Source organism: Silurus aristotelis (assembly GCF_946808225.1).
Source record: "Silurus aristotelis genome assembly, chromosome: 22".
Classification (NCBI taxonomy): domain Eukaryota; kingdom Metazoa; phylum Chordata; class Actinopteri; order Siluriformes; family Siluridae; genus Silurus; species Silurus aristotelis.
Genome location: NC_139595.1, coordinates 6,664,917 through 6,683,081, shown reverse-complemented (window position 1 = coordinate 6,683,081; position 18,165 = coordinate 6,664,917). Strand labels below are relative to the sequence as shown.

Genomic DNA, 18,165 nt, shown 5'->3' with positions numbered 1-18,165 from the left:
AGAAATGACCACAGAGCCTTGAAGGGGTGGATTGTTGATGAGCATTTTCTTGAGTGCACCATGTGTTTGTATGAATGTGTTGCAGGCACTAAATGAGATCTCAGAGCAAGCAGATCCAGTACTGTATCCAGAAGAGGAAATGACCAGTGGCAGCCTGCTCAGGTACTTGGAGAGTACTGTATGAATGAGTGTATTGGTGTATATGTGCTTGTGTGTTTATGCAAAATGATCAGGCATAACACTATGGCATTATAACATTATGACAGGTCAAGTGAATAACACGGATTATCTCTTCATCATGGAACCTGTTAGTGGGTGGGAAAAATTGGACAGCAAGTGAACATTTTGTCCTCAAAGTAGACGTGTTAGAAGCAGGAAAAATGGGCAAGCGTAAGATTTGAGTGAGTTTGACAAGGGCCACACTGTGATGTCTAGATGACTGGGTCAGTGTATCTCAAAAAATTCAGCTCTTGTGGGCTGTTCCAAATCTGCAGTGGTCAGTACCTTTCAAAAGAGGTCAAAGGATGTAACAGTGGATCCCATAGATAAGCTACTGTACTTAAATTGCTGAAGAAGTTAATGCTGTTAATGCTTAACAGGTCAGGACTGTTTTGGCAGCCAAAGAGGGACCACCACAATATTAGGCAGGTGGTCATAATGTGATGCCTGATTAGTGGCCATAAATGTATGCCTGGTTGGTGTATTATTATGTTGTTTTAATTTTACTTTTAATATTTGCCACAGGGCAAAATCAGTCTGCTCTATGAGTGACTTCCAGCGACTGATGGATAGCTCACCCTTCCTGCCAGACAAGAGCAAGTCAGGTGAATGTGGACGGGATGAGGTGACTCCACCCTTATCTCCGGACGACCTCAAATATATCGAGGAGTTTAATAGCAAGGGCTGGGATCTCTCCAAATCCCCATTGTCCTCCTGCCCAATTCCTGGCCCTGTGCTGCCCCCACAGGTAGTGGAGGCATGGGTGGAACGGGCAGATACCCACAGACCTATCCCTTTGTCGTCAGACACATTTCAACCAGCCGCATGGTACTTGACCACAAGTGCCACACTAACTACCAATACCACAAGCAGCCTGGAGCACTGTCAGCATCTGGCTGCAAGGGGCTCCCCAGTGCCTGACCACTTTGGTGTGCGTGTCCTCCATAGCCCCACTCGGGCAGAGAGGTTAAACCCAGGACCGTTAGATCAGGAGTATGCATTATCCAGAATAAACAAAGAAAATGAAGGGGAGGACATTTTTGGAGGAAGGTGGCCATGTGACTTTAGACATTTAGAAGGTGGTGAGCATGCAACTCTGTGTACTGCAATGGGATACACATCCTCGCTTGAGCTAGAGCTTTCTCGGAATCTCAGCGACGACATGAAGGAAGTGGCATTTTCAGTTCGGAATGCCATCCGCTCCAGTACAACAACTGGAACCAGTCCTGCCGACCAGCAAATGCGTGATGCAGCATGCCAGACAAATAGCTCAATGACACGTGGCACGCAAACCATACAGGGTGTAAATGTGGCACTGCAGACCATCACCAGCAGCCCTCGTCGCTGCCTCACTCCAGTTTCCTCTCCCTCGCGTAGCCTCAGGAAGGCACAGTACTCACCTGCCACGCAAGCCAAATTTGAACGGTCATGTTGTTCCCCAAAATATGGATCACCAAAGCTCCAGCGCAAGCCCTCCTGTACCAATACTGTGCCGGGAAAATCAGAACCCCCTGCCAGCTCACCCAGAGCACCAACGCCCACTTCTCAGTCTCTGAAGGGCAACAGTGAGTCAGCATGGGCACGTTCCACCACCACTCGAGACAGCCCTGTTCACACCACCATCAATGATGGCCTCTCCAGCCTATTCAACATCATTGACCATACCCCAGTAACTTTTGACACAGCACAGAAGTTCAACAAGTCACCCAGTCGCTCCAGGCCAAATGAAAGTGGGTCTGCAGGTGCTTCAGACCCTAAGGCAGTCAATTATGGCACACCGCAGGACCTCGCCAGGCCCCCCAGGGGTCGCTCGCCCAGCCCTATCCAGCTCATAGTGGAATTACAGGGTGAGAAGAACCCAGAAACAATTAGCATCAGGCAAGACTTGTCAGCTCCACCGGGTTATACAATAGCAGAGAATGCAGCACGGATACTGAATAAAAAAATGTTGGAGCAGGGCCTCAGGGAAGAGAAGAAACAAGGTTCAGCTACGGCAGCACAGAGCAAAACAGGAGAAGCAGACAAGCCTGGATGTATTGAGGTAACAGTGAAATGTTCACACATTCTTAATTCATTTGTTCTATCCGTAATAATTACAACAACTTTAAGGCAACTGTGAGTTAGGAAATATTTTAGCACTAAGTGGAGAAAGCTAGTGTCTGGTTTTGTCTTGTCATGCAGATGGTGCAGACTGAGAAAATTTAACTAATCACAACTGCATGTCTTTGTGTGCCACTGACTGGAAAGCATGAGACAGAGATGCTGTGCTGCAGCTTATTAATTAACAAAGGCTGCTGCTTATGGTTTTTTGCGACTGATTTATGCTCAGCTCCAAGCAGCTAATTTTGTAGCTAATGTTGGTGGTGATGGTAAAAAGACTGTCCATTTGGATGACAAACAGACTGAGTAAATATATAAAATGTCTGTCAACAATATTGTAGGCTAGCAGCAATTGTAAGGGAAACACATTGCCTTGGTTTTAATGTGTTATTGGTGTAATCTATGTAATCAAGCAAAATAAACAAGAAAATCACTACAGTCTGTCAATGGGATATGGAAAAGGGCTAAACTTGATCATATTGCAGTGTGAGGTGGTTATATTTAGTGACAAAAAGCTAGCAGGTTTATCCTGAAAACATTACAAATTCTGTTCCACATTTGCCACATTTAGCAAAACAGATAGCTTAGGTCAGGTGTCCCCAAACTACGGCCCTTGGGCCTAATACAGCCAGCCCCCACATTTGGAACGGTAACTCTGAAGAAACAGAGACATATTTTGAAAATGTTAATTTTAAATATATGTTTTACTCATATCATATATGTATTTGTTAATAAAGGTTGGTTTTTAAACTAAAATTACCTGTGGTTAATAATAGAGGTCAACAATAGTTGATTAGTGGAACTATAGGCTATCTGCAAAAAAAATCAATTTCGATAGTTTTTCCGGCTTCTGGTCTGATGTCATTACAAGAGTGGCCTCTAGAGGTGAATCACTGACTGCATTATGTATTATGTAATAATTACTGTATTATACTATTTGATAACGTCATCTTCTTTACTACCGTGAAAGGAAACACATACCATAGAATGTTGATACATAGATACAGTAAACACAGTATAGAGTTTATGAATACTGTGGTACACCATATACTCAGTATGTTTCTTCTCTGAATGGACAGTGAGGATGGTCATGCCAAAACCCCGCCTCACCCCTTTTACAGGTCCCACAGCAAGAGGAGTGGACTTCCTGTAGCCTGCAGTGATGTTTCTCATGGAACCTGATCACACAGCCTGTTTTTTTTTTTTTTTTTGCCAACATCTCCTGTATACAGTATTTGTGAGATTGTATTTTTTGTGCTGATTAGTGTTTTGCCATGTCTCCCTCTCCGGACTGTCTCCAGAACCACACTGTCTTACTCACTGCTCCCTGGGGACTATAATGGCGCTCGCACGCCCGAGCCGTCCCGTAAGTTCCTCTTCTATGATGTTTACCCTCAGAGCGACCTCACCGTGTTGTGTCCAACTGTGTTTTATGGATCTGCATGCCACATCATTCTCACAAAGACAAGGTTTCGGCAGCCGGGAGCTGTGGGATATATGGTGTGCGTTATTTTTGCCTCACTTTTAAAACATCATGGTGTAGGTGTGAGCATGCATATCATCGTCTGAATAATTAATTCCATCAGTTACTAAAAAAAAGATTCATCCAAAAAGCTAGCAGCATATAGATTTTATTTATATATATATATATATATATATATATATATATATATATATATATATATATATATATATATATATATATATATATATACAGTATATATACAGTATACAGTACAGACCAAAAGTTTGGACACACCTTCTCATTCAAAGAGTTTTCTTTATTTTCATGACTATGAAAATTGTAGATTCACACTGAAGGCATCAAAACTATTAATTAACACATGAGGAATTATATATGGAATTAAATTCATAACAAAAAAGTGTGAAACAACTGAAAAATGTCATATTCTAGGTTCTTCAAAGTAGCCACCTTTTACTTTGATTACTGCTTTGCACACTCTTGGCATTCTCTTGATAAGCTTCAAGAGGTAGTCACCTGAAATGGTCTTTCAACAGTCTTGAAGGAGTTCCCTGAGGGATGCTTGGCACTTGTTGGCCCTTTTGCCTTCACTCTGCGGTCCAGCTCACCCCTAAACCATCTCGATTGGGTTCAGGTCCGGTGACTGTGGAGGCCAGGTCATCTGGTGCAGCACCCCATCACTCTCCTTCTTGGTCAAATAGCCCTTGATGCCTTCAGTGTGACTCTACAATTTTTATAGTCATGAAAATAAAGAAAACTCTTTGAATGAGAAGGTGTGTCCAAACTTTTGGTCTGTACTATATATATATATATATATATATATATATATATATATATATATATATATATATATATATATATATATATATATATATATATATATATATATATATAATAAAGATTTCTTAATCTCATACACCATTTGAGATGCCATGAATGACACTCACACTGGCATTATACAATAGGATATACTGCTAGCTTTTTGGAGGTTGTGGATAATTAAAATGACCCCATTGTGTTTTTAGTAGGTTCTGCTATGCCTCTTGTGTGTACGATGTTGTACTCCTCCATATCTATGCTTTTTTCTTACCTCTTTTACAGTTCTTTCAGTGGAGGCCATATTAAGAGGCAAACTATGCCTACATAAATGACCTCCTTCGAAGACTACACACTAACAATTTCTGCTCTTTTCTTTTTTTGTTTTACCTGCTCTCCATGTTGTGTAAAATTTTTACACTGTGTCTATCATTGCTGCATGCAAATAGATGATTCGCTGCTGAAAAAATAACAGCTTAGACTAGCATGAAGTCAATACTGATCCAAGCTCGTTGACTAGCAATGGCTTTCTAGCTTTGCTGGTGCAGATAGCATGGTCGGGCTGGATTTTTTCAGGAGAATCATGTGTATCGTGTGTAGCGCATTTATAGCAAAGTAGACTGACTACTTGGTCTGCACCTCAAAAATGAACCCCTATCTCACAACATTAGTGAACCACCCTTGGGAGACTGCAATATCAGTATTAATAGGCTTTAGTGAACTCTAAATGTGCATAGCTGGTTTGCAAGTGCTGCATCTGTTCAATATCAAAATTCACAAGTCACAACCCGTGTAATATTTGGGTAATTAAGTGATTTTAAAGGCTTTTTTTTTTATTATTAATCTATAATAAATAATTGTTTGAATGCCAAAAACCTTATTGGAATACTCTCTTTAAATAATAGGAAGGCACAATTTGAAAATACTCTTGTCCTTAATATACTAGCTTGCTAGCTGCTAGCAAGCTAACTTGCTGATGTCGGAGCACACACACCATGAGGTGGATTCCATCATTCATGTAATTTACCCTCCAGAATTCATTATATATTTATAACAAAAACTATTTTGTTGGTCACTTATATAGCTAACTTAGACAAGTTAGTCTCTGTTTTGCTAACTGTAGGTATAGCATGCATTTCTCACTGGTAGACTTGTCTGTTTAATCTGATTATATATTAGCATTGTTTTTTTTTTTTAGCTGTTTATGTGTAGCAAAACCTTTTAAAAAAGACAATAACACTGAAAAATTTTTTACTAACTTATGTTTCTTCAGCAAAGACTACTATCATACAAACTGAGCTCACACATGCAAATCATTTTTAACAGTATGAAGATTGAAGTCTTATTAGAAAAGTGCTCCATCTACAGAACGCCATCTAGAATTATTGGCACATCCTTTTTTATACATATTTATTCAATTCAAATGTTTTTTTTATTTTTTTATAAGGACCACAGGTTTTCAGGAGAGTTTCAATATGGAGACTTGCTGCTTTTAGATTTAGTGTTCAATCGCACCGTTTTAATCCGTCACTATGTCGATTGCACAACCTGATGCTCACGAGTCTCGACAGAACAGATCAAGTGCAATTGTCCTGAAGTTTGCAAACAGTTTACAGTTTAAAAGCACTTCAATAAACTATACCATTTTCACATGATGAGGATTATACAGTTTTTGCATACTGTACTGATGTTTCGCCCTCATCCGTAACACCTATGTGCTCGTGCATCACTGTGGTACTTCCATGCCGCACAAGCTCAGCTTTGCATTACTTGCAGGTTACAGTCTTCTTTGTAATGTTTAATATAAAATACTCCCATGCCTTGGATAACTTGGGATGCACACTTTTTCTTGTTGCCCGTTGACTCTGTACTGTTCGGCATTTTGCTAGTGGCAGTGTTGCCGTCACGGAAAACCGTATCTTGAGCAGCCCAACTTTCGATAACGGCATTCATTGACAACAAATTTTGTAATCGGTTATTATGGATTTTATCCATTAGTTGTTGTAGCCCTCTTTTGGAAGACCACAAAATTTTTATGTGGGCACCTGCTCAATATGTTTCTAAAGAGCCTTGGTGAGTTCTTTTTCTCAAGATGCTCTCAGGTAGGGTTTTTTGCAATGCATCCAAACAGCTCATTATGAGTATATTAAAAACTAGCTGTTGGTTTCATGACAAATTTCCAACTGTTTCAGTCGTGAAAATTTTGGCCATAGCTGCTAACTGCTAATCTTTTTTTCCCAGCTACTTTCTACAGATCTCTCAATGAAAGTTCTTCAAGTTTGGCAATCAATTTGGTGCACATATTTTTGAGGATGCTACATTTAAAATACTAGTTTTGTTTCAAATATAAATAGTTTCTTCTCTTATTTGAGGGCATAATTTTAATATACTGTATGTTATTTTATAAAAATTTTTGGCCCCTTTTTAAAATTTTTGCCAATCTGATTCAGCCATCCGAGAGATAATTTGACTATTTAAAAATCAAAAGACATGGTTTCTAACAGATGTAGCACGCAACTCAAATTTCTTATAAAAATGTTATCGGAATTATATTATATATGTTATTATATAATTTTATTTGGTTATGTGTCATCAGTCTCCCAAGTGTTTAAGACTTATTAATACGGCATCAGCCGCTACAGCATCAGTCTCTTCTTGTGTAATGAAGTGATTTGCTTTGACACACTTTATCAGGTCAGATGTAGTGTTACTCTCTCTCTCTCTCTCTCTCTCTCTCTCTCTCTCTCTCTCTCGCTCTCTTGCTCTCTCTCAGACTGTTTATTTTTAGCAGAAGTAGTTTATGTTGTGTGTATTAGATTTCTCTATCCTTCATCTGAAACAAGGGCCCTGAAGAAATGTAATAACAACAGAGAGACACAACGAGACTATAGAGTACCAGACTGATGAAAACCGAGTGTCTTTCTTCAGCTGGAATGGGATTTTTTTTTATGGGAAACTTCAGGGATGATTTGAATTATGATGCTATTTCTGTGGTTTGGTCATAGTAGTATTTTCATAGAGTAGATCCTTATATTATATTGAAGTTTTGATCAGGGCTGCACAATATAATATGGGGAACATAATGAGTTAAAGACGTGTCTGCATTACCACGATAAATTGTTTTTCAATTACAACAAACCACAATTTATCAAAAACGCCCACAGAAACCTCACAGTATCTACAATCTAATTTGCACATCAAATTATATTAAAATTACAGAGACCAAAATAGGCTTTACTATAGATTAATTTTTCTTAACTAAATCCTTTAAATTCATGTGTTTCCTTCCTGAAGGACCTTCCCCGATCGCCAGTGGCCCCGCCCCTGGACTCCTGTTTCCTGCGCCCGGCGCGTCCTGCCAATCGCCGCCCTCCCTCTCGCTGGGCTGCGCGATCTCCTTCTACTTCACCCAACTACAGAGACCACACAGAAAAGTTCCTTTTCCCTTCACCCCTCAGATCTGCTCAAACGATCCCAGAGCCAGAGGAGTCCTGTCAGGAACTACCTCAGCACACAGTCTGAGGAGATCCTGCACCAGCCAAGCCTGCTCACTGCTCAATCCTCTCCTCTTTTCTCTTTCAATACTCTTCTATCCATCTTCACCTCTTTTGCAATTGCCTCTAGACTTCTGGATTGTTCTCTTCAGATCTGTCCGGTTATCATATGTCCTTCTCATCTCCTTGCCTGTCATATTTTCTTTCTGTTTTCTTCCCATCTCCTGTTCAATCTGTTTCTCCTCTCTGTTTTTTCTTTTCAATCCCTCTTCTATCATTTCATCTTCACTTTCTGTTCTTTGTGTTTTCTCTTCATTATTTCTCTCATTATTTCTGCTAATCTTATTTGTCCTTCAGTATTTGCTTTTCTCCTCTCCTACCTTCCTTTTCATCTCTACTTAATATCCTCTCATCTAGATTATTTACTTTTTGCCCTCCACCTCTTTTTTCTTTGCTCCTCACATTCTTGTTTTTGCTTTGCTCCTTCTTGTCTTTTCATCTTTTCTGTTCATCGTGTCTTCCTTATCATCTTTCAATTTTTTTATATATATAAAAATATATTCTCTGCACATTCTCCTCTTCCTTGTCATTATCTGCTCTCATAATCTACTTCTCCTCCACTAACTCATCTTCACCCCTATTTTGTTTTCTCCTTCACTTTCTCTTTTGTTACCGTACTCCTCCGTTCCTCCCCTTTTTTTTCCTTTCCATCTTCCGCCTCTCCTCTTTTCTCCTATTCCGTCTTTTTTCTCCTTAAATCCAGCCTGACCACACAAGCACCACCAGAGTGTTGAAACATTCTAGCCCTTCACGCCCTTCACATCCTCGGGGATGAGAGAAGGACGCCGTTCCTCGAGCACCAGCCGACAAGCAACAACCTTCTAGTACTTTCTGTGAGAATTCAAGGACCTCGAATGTACTGAAGCAAAACAACACAACCTACTCCATCAGAGGTGCCTAAACTAAACACACTTGATATCTCAATGGTCCCTTATACATGTGTCTCTGTGTATATGCAATACGTAAGAATTTATATGTGTTGGTGTTTGTTTTTTTTATATTCTGGGGAAAAAAACGGATAAATGAATTTGTCTCAATGTTTACATGTTGAATTCAAATTTTATTTTCGTTTAATTTTCTGGATTTTGTTTAATTTTGCTTGTGGCTTCACTTTATTTAAATATCCACAAAAAGACGTTTTATTTATTTTATATACTGGGAAAAAAAAAAAAAAAAAAAAAAAGCGACAGAAGAACAGAAATCCGTGTCAGGGAACTATGAAACATGATGTCAACCACACTGACGTGTTTATTTACGCCAACATTTAAAGCTGAATGTTTCAATGCACCACAAAGGGAAGGTCACTGGCAACTGATTATCCTTATGCATATTTTCCTGCATAATTTGATCTGCATGCCTTTTGAACCATAGCACTTTAGTGCATGATATTAAATACGCTGTTGTACCTTGTGCTATATCACTATAAGACAGCCCTATATACAAACCCTCTCTCACACACACACACACACACTCACACACACACACACACAAACTTAGAAACAACTGTCCACAGTGTGTAATTTTGTTACCATCAAATTTACACAGGTTAGACCACTTTTTAAGTCGCTTATTGTACCTATTGCCCTGTCTTTGTATAGCTGTTAATATATTTACATTCTTTTCTTTAATTTAAAGGATATAAAATGGGATTGTAAAAATCTATATATATGATGAATGTTTTAAAATAAGTTAGTGTCTGAAGTCTTATGAAATAAAGTCTGTTTAATTGGTAATAAAAATGAATGTTAATTTACAAAAATTGTGATGTTACCTGAATGGATTCACTGTTCTGTTGTAAAGAAAAAACGTAAAAATGATAGAAAATGATCACAGAGAGAGAGAGAGAGAGAGAGAGAGAGAGAGAGAGAGAGAGAGAGAGAGAGAGAGAGAGAGAGAGAGAGAAAATATCATTTACATATACAGAGCACAAATTCATAAACTATACCATTATTTTCACTGGATATGTTTCTATATACGATGTGTTAGAGTTATAAACGTTATATAGCAAGCTTATTATAGTTATTGAAAACTACCACAAAAACTAAATCTATTAATGCTAAAGTTTGTTGTTCAAATAAATAGGTACGTTTCCAAAAATCCAAAAACTAGACTGGAACTATAATGTGCATGAGTGCGTGCATGACGAAGCAACAATTTTTTTTTTTTTTTTTTTTAGTATTTATAGATTATTTTACCATCTATGTCACATAATAACAAGGAGAGCAAATGCAGATTGCAGATAACAAATAATAAAGCGCAAATATACAAAATAATTTCAATAAGAACTCAAGAGAGACAAAGAACAGCCTGAACCATGAAACAAGACTTTAGAGATTTTTATAGTTTGTTAGATATTAGATTAAATTACCTTTTAAACATATTTTGTTAAGTATAAACTTATAAATATAAAGGCTTTTGCCATATTTTAGATATTAGAAACAAAAAATGCTAAAATTAAACACAAGTACAAATAATGATTTTACGAAAGACAGAAATGAAATCAAACACTTAAAACTCCTAAAATACAAAATGAAATAACAATAAATAAACTAAGCCTTTATATATATATACAGTACAGACCAAAAGTTTGGACACACCTTCTCATTCAAAGAGTTTTCTTTATTTTCATGACTATAAAAATTGTAGAGTCACACTGAAGGCATCAAGGGCTATTTGACCAAGAAGGAGAGTGATGGGGTGCTGCGCCAGATGACCTGGCCTCCACAGTCACCGGACCTGAACCCAATCGAGATGGTTTAGGGGTGAGCTGGACCGCAGAGTGAAGGCAAAAGGGCCAACAAGTGCCGAGCATCTCTCGGGGAACTCCTTCAAGACTGTTGGAAGACCATTTCAGGTGACTACCTCTTGAAGCTCATCAAGAGAATGCCAAGAGTGTGCAAAGCAGTAATCAAAGCAAAAGGTGGCTACTTTAAAGAACCTAGAATATGACATTTTTCAGTTGTTTCACACTTTTTTGTTATGTATATAATTCCATATATAATTCCACATGTGTTAATTCATAGTTTTGATGCCTTCAGTGTGAATCTACAATTTTCATAGTCATGAAAATAAAGAAAACTCTTTAAATGAGAAGGTGTGTCCAAACTTTTGGTCTGTACTGTATATATAAACTTTCTATATTCGAAAATATAAACTGTATATATTTATTTTATAATATTTAAATCCTAGGTTGTTTTTTCAGTAAACACTGTCTGCCATTGCACAATGTAAATAATATGCCTAGTAAAATATTTCTTAGTATCAGATACACCACAGTTTTGGTTTCTGTGTGTAGTTCAGCAGGTGGTGGGATTAGTAAAAGACCATTACATATAATAGATTAATAAAACCTATGAAGATTAAAACATTCCAGATTACATAGGGTCAGTGGCATCAGTACCAGAATCTCTTTATTTTGCAAAGTATGTCACACCTACACTATATGGGCAAAAGTATTGGGACATCTAACCTTTCCTGCTGTATGTGATTCGTCCCCAAACTGTTAGCACAAAGTTGGAGGCTTTTGTACAGGATGTCTTAAGGTGTAGTAGCATTACATTTTCCTTTAACTGTAACTAGGAAACCCCAAACCTGTTCCAGCATTACAATGCTTCTTATTATTCCATTCACTATGTTAAGTGAGTCATAAGTAAGATATATATTTTTTTGATTCAATTATACTGACACCAGTAAAAAGATAGAAAGGAAAATAAGTAAAAGAAAAAAGGTAGGTTTTAAAAGATTTATGAAGGAGAACTTCAAATTCATAAATTCCTCATAATGTCATTCTTCTAAGCTGCCCTCATTTCAACTTCTTCTGACCCATTTTACCATATAAAGTGTGATATTGTGCCAGAGCTGTAGAATCCAAGGTCTGTAACTGAAGCTATAAGTCAGAGTGAAGGGAACATGTTTCTCTGAGATAGAGGGAGTGGGTAAATTATTAATGTGGTGCTCAAAGCGATGAGCAAAAAAAGATGTTGAGAAACGACAGCTTTGACTCTTCACTGTGTAAAGTACAGCAGCTGAATTATTTTGGCCTGGGAGAAAGAACAAGAGTCCCATTTCCTAAAGGTAAAATAGAGAGCTATGAGGAATATTTATTGTAATGTCTACCAACCAACCAACCAAAAGCCAGTTCCATGAAGATATGCTTTGCATGGGTTGGATTGAAAGATCTCCTGCTATGGAGTTCTGACCTCAACCCTATTAAACACGATGAGTTGGAAAACTGACTACACCCCAGGCCTCCTCACCTCAGCACCTGACTTTACTAACACAATTGTGTCTGAATAAGCACAAATGTCCACACACACACACTTCAAAATCTAGTGGAACATCTTCCCAGAAGAGTGGAGGGAATTATAAGAGCAAATTGGGACTAAATGTGGAATGTGATGCTCATATAGCACATACCATACTAATGACTAGGTGTCCACAAACTTTGCAATATTGTCTATCTATCTCTAATCTAATCTAATCTAATCTAATCTAATCTAATCTAATCTTATCTATCTATCTATCTATCTATCTATCTATCTATCTATCTATCTATCTATCTATCTATCTATCTATCTATCTATCTATCTATCTATCTATCTATCTATCTATCTATCTATCTATCTATCTATCTATCTATCTATCTATTGTAATGCACAGTGTCAATGATATTGTTCCTACACTATATTCACTACAAATGTCCTTATGGGTATTCGTTACTTGCTAACACTTGCTAGCTGTGTTTGAAATGGCATATCTGTAAACTGCCTACTGTGTCACAATTTACTACATTTTGAGTCAATTTGGAAAGTTTGAGCAGGCACACATATTGATTAAGGCTGCATGGGTCGTTTTATTCATATCCTTCAGTTTTTATTTGTTTAGCACCTTAAACAATAGACATGGCTTATCCCTATTAGCAAGCCAGATGTGACAGTGGTGTGTAAAAAGAGGAAAAATCGCTTCAAGTGACTTTAGGAAGAAACCTTAAAAGGTACCAGACCCAGAAGGAAACCCATCCGTGTCTGTATGACACCATATGGAGAGAGAAATTATAAATAATTATCTTCCCTTGGCCCCTTAGTAGAAGTAGTAGAAGGTTTGGGCTCCTCTTCTCATTGTAGGATGCAAAATATTATATAGATCGCTTAAGGTGTATTCTAGCAAATTTAGCTTGAATTCTTTATGGAACTATTTATGTGGAAATATTGATGTTGTTTGGTATTATGCATAGAATAGCTTACGGTATACGTTAATTGTTTCGGTACAGATTTCACTATAAAATTTCATGACCTTTGGATATGGTAGACAACATGCCAGAAATACAAATGACCAGAATTATAGCAATAGTGCACTATGTATTGCATGTAGTGTCGTTTTTCTATGGAAGCGATTTCTTGCTATAGCTTGAAAAACTTCACCTCCCAAAATCCACCAGTTCTGTTTTTGTGTCATATGACCACAGAGGGTTTTTTTTTTTGCAGTCCAGTCGAAGTACCTCTGCACTATGAGTGTGTGTATATTTTTAGTTTCAGAACCCAGAAAGCTTGTGAACTGAGAACTGTGTCATTATCCGTAATGTAATGTAAATAAGACTGTATGCGTTCTCTTGGCTGTGTCTGTTTTGTAGCAATCAGTGGTGCATAGCATTGTACAAAATCAGTGCTGCTACAGAGCTGCTGTGTGTGTTTGTGTGTGTGTGTGTGTGTGTGTGTGTGTGTGTGTGTGTGTGTTTCTTGCCTGCTGCTGTGGAGGTGTTGCTGACGTTGCACGCTTCACCAGCTGTCTCTTTATTAATTGTATAAAAAACTGGTGCTTCTCTGCCTCTGCCTCTGCCCCAGCTCTCTCCCTCTCTCTCTCTCTCTCTCTCTCTCTCTCTCTCTCTCTCTCTCTCTCTCTCTCTCTCTCTCTCTCTCTCTCTCTCTCTCTCTCTCTCTCACACACACACACACACATATAAACACACAAGAATCTGATTATCCTTGTGTACCTGGCATCACTGGTAAAGCAGGATGCAGTCAGAAGCAGTCGATGAAATCACCACTTAATACAAACTCAGAATGAAGACTGCAGTGGTCTTGTGATTTAATAGGCTTATAGTAAGCAGCCTGCCACTTATACCTTAAAGTGCATTAAGCCATGACCTTCTATTGTCCTCCAGGAATGCTGGAACATTGCCAGGGAGCAGTGGAGTGATTTATTGACATGTCCAAGGACAAGCGCTTCATTAATCAGTGATTTTTCTTTAATTATAATGCATAGGAATCATCACTGTCAGTGATGCGGCATTGTTAATTATACTGCCTCAATACTGTGGATTTTTTTAATTTATTTTTTGTATTATATATTTTTTTATTCTGTTTGTTTGTGGGGAGTGGTGGCTCCAGCGGTTAAGGCGTTGGGTTGCCGATCGGAAGGTCTGGGGTTCAAGCCCCAGTATCGCCAAGCTGCCACTCTTGGGCCCTTGAGCAATGCCCTTAACCCTCTATGCTCCGGGGGTCCCTTACGAGGGAAATATCAACGTCCGTGACGTCGGAGTGACGTCAGGCCGCCTTCGAAGGAGGATTGGGCAGCAGGCGGGGGCCTGCTTAGACTGCTGCCCCCGCTACCCGAATTACAGATATGAATGTTTGTTTGATTTTGGCAGTTTAATGAATAATGAAAGGGTGTAATGTGCCTTAAGACATTTAACCCGAACCACCACACACACACACACACACACACACACACACACTCCTTTTTCTTTCTTTTCACAGACACTATCACCACCCTACATTATTTCTTATACAAGAAATGATAAGCAGTAGATGGAGCTCATTGGATTTGATTTTGTTCCGCTCCCAGTTTTCCATTACAAAGAATACGAAAAAAATAACTCTGCAACCTCACCTCAGTTTTAAAAAAGTTCGGATATTGTGCAAAATGTAAATGAAAAAAAAATGCGAATCTCATAAATCCATATTTATGAGATTAATTTTTTTTATTTATACAAAAAAATTTCAATAAAGATCAAATGTTCAAACTGAGAATATATACCATTTTAATATTATTAATATAATTATAGAGGACAAGAAATTACAACGATAATGAATAAATTCATTCATTCATTGATTGATGCTTTTTATTATTAATACCTACATCCAAAAACAATTATAAATTAGCAAACAAACTAATTAAGTAATAAACAGATAAGTAAAGAAACTATAAGGAAATTGTCCTTCATAAGTTCAAGTGTATTCATAACTACAAACTGTATATGCATGTGCATTTCAGAAAAGTTATAAATCATTAAAATCTAATCACTAAACTAGTAAACAAGTTTGGGTCTCCTATTTCAAGTGAAGGAAAATGTAATGGTAAGTCATCCAAAGATATTTTATACAATTGTGTGGTTCCAAGTTTATGGTAAAAGTTTGGAAAAGTGCTAATTAGAACAAACTAATTAGCAACCTGGGCAGGTGGTGACAATTACCACACATAAGCTTAGCACACATTAGTGGTGAAAACTGGACCAGGAAGTGAAAAACAAATGTCACAGTAGGAACACAGGCTATGGTGCTGGTGAATAAAAAAAAAGGTCAATTCTCTGAGGAAATGTATGACTATTATAAACTCGAGGCATACAGCTCAGGCTGAGGAACTATCAGAGCCAGAATTCACACACAGTGCCCACACAACATGGCTGATATTCCTACATTATTAGATTTTGATCATATCTTCATGGAGCTGGCTGGAAAAGGCAGGTGTCCCAATACGTTGCCTATACAGTAGGGGAAATAATTATTTGATCCCCTGCTGGTTTTATAAATGTATCCCCTTATGAAGAAATGAACAGTCTAAAATTGTTTTTAAAAGGTTAAAAGGTTTATTTTAACAATAATCTTTTTTTTTTAAATCCATAAAAAAACATTTAAAAAAAGGTTATAAATTCATTTGTATTTTATTGAGTGAAATAAGTATTTGAGCCCATAACAACCAGCAAGAATTCTGACTCCCACACACCCAAATTAGTTCTGTACCTTTAAGAAAGAACTCCTAAAATCAACTCATTATGTGAATAAAAGACACCAGTCACAGAATCAACCTCTTCCATTCAAACCTCTCCACCACTATGGGAAGGACCAAAGTGCTGTCAAAGGACGTCAGGGACAATAGTGTAGACCTGCACAAGACTGGAATGGGCTACAAGGCAATCAGTGAAAAGCTGGGTAAGAAAGAGACTACTGTTTTTTGGACAGGGTAATCATTTTAATATTTTTGCCTCTGTATGGGTTTGAAATTAAGCAGTAAAGCAGTAAATCTCTCTAATAAATCTTTTTTTTCTGTTTCTTTAGCCAAATAATAGAATTCTTCACTTGCATCACATTGCAAACTCAACAATTGGTGTCAACTCTAAAACTAAAATCTGTTTTTGAATTTGTCAATAAATAAAGAGGAAACAGTGGCCACGCCCAGCCATGAAGGTGCTTTTCATTAAGTTGTCCAATAACCTTTTAGTCTGCGAATGTGTGTTTCTGAAATGGTGAACACATTTTTTTTGTTTTTAATGTCATAGGTGTGTTTTAAAGTTTTAAAATACTTATGGACATCTCTGTATATATGGCAAACTTTGACATTGTGAGCAAAGACAAATCAATTATCAATTACAGATCTCATTTATGTGACCAAATCTTCCATCTTATTATTATCTTGCTGGTTCCAATCCACCAAATTGACTACTTAAGCAAAACGCTGGTGTGACGTCTGTTATAATTTAATAGCACAACCTTATGTAATATTAAGATTGGCTGCATTATTTTAATTAGTCTAATCTCCAGTCTAATCTCCACACATGAAAACTCCCAACACACCAAGACCTAATCCTATATAAATGTAAGCCTGTCTTAGCAAATTGAATAAATGGAAATTGGATAGCCAGTGGGATATTTGGCCTTTATTCTAAATAGATATGGTTATTCTTAGCTGATGCTGATGGATTTGAAATGCATGCATCTTTTCTTTCAGCTCACAAAAACCTATAATCAGAGATGGGTGGGAGGGGATACACATTAGCTGACTCCTGAAACAATGTCACATCACTCTAAAATATGAAACACCTTCTGGAAAATTCTTATATTTTAGTACTTTTCTATTACTGCACAATGTGTTTTTCCTGATATTAAGAATATCACAGAGTATGGCTTCACAAGACATATTTGTAGATCACACCGCCAAGGTCTTTACAAAAGCCGTCCATCCAATCATTTAGTCTCAGACAGAGAATAAGTAAGATAAGACCAGGGGAAATAAAAAACTAGGATTCATGGCACTTATGCCCGTGTCTTATAATGCTTTAAGTTGACGGTATCATTAAAAGTGTGTTGCATATAAGATTTTACTTCAACAACAGACACTATGTATTAATCCCTTCATATTTTCTTTCACACCATTTTTTTTAGCATGAACTACATAACCAGATCTGTTTAGTGCTTTAGGCTTTGGACTCTTGGACTCTGGAAGGTCATAGGTTCAAATCCCAGCACCACCAACCTGCCATGGTCTCTTGAGCTTAACCCTCAGGATAAGGGTATCTGCTGTATTGGAAATGTAATTAAATACTGGAAAAATCATCCACCATGTTTTGTGTGGTTTCTTTCTTGAAATGTTCCTCAACCTGAGTTATATGACTTCAGTTTATAATTGTCAGGAATGCCCTCAAAGCATGGGGTGCATTTTTATTTTTATTTTTTTTCCACGGCTCCTACGTTCGTTTTCACTTCCTGGTCCGGTCTAAGCCCTTTTGTGTTTCGAATGTGTAGTAATCCCAACTGTCTCCACCTGCCTAGTGTTTTCTAATTCGTTCATGCATTTATATGGAAGTTTTATATACAAAATGTATTACATAGGAATCTTTTGGTCAAGGTGTCCGCACACTTTTGTACATATTCCCTTTTCCGAGCTCCATAAACACTCAATTGTTCGAACTGCTTTGTGTCTGTGTGTGTATGCCTGTGT

The 18,165-nt window shown here is 37.7% G+C and overlaps 1 protein-coding gene across 7 annotated transcripts in view; it reads left to right on the top strand.

Annotated features, from left to right (window-relative positions):
* Positions 1–9,911, top strand: part of mtcl1 (microtubule crosslinking factor 1) — a 61,921-nt gene extending 52,010 nt beyond the window's left edge. For 3 of the 7 annotated variants that reach the window (XM_083524859.1, XM_083524855.1, XM_083524854.1), the window contains 3 exons: positions 86–162; positions 745–2,260; positions 7,913–9,911. In XM_083524859.1, the coding sequence (XP_083380985.1) occupies positions 86–162; positions 745–2,260; positions 7,913–8,140 (1,821 nt within the window). In that variant the 3' untranslated portion in view covers positions 8,141–9,911. Of the gene's footprint in view, positions 1–85; positions 163–744; positions 2,261–3,398; positions 3,686–7,912 lie in introns of those variants that run through there. The other 4 variants (XM_083524860.1, XM_083524856.1, XM_083524857.1 and 1 more) reach the window with 3 other exon arrangements.
* The last annotated feature ends 8,254 nt before the right edge of the window (positions 9,912–18,165 follow it).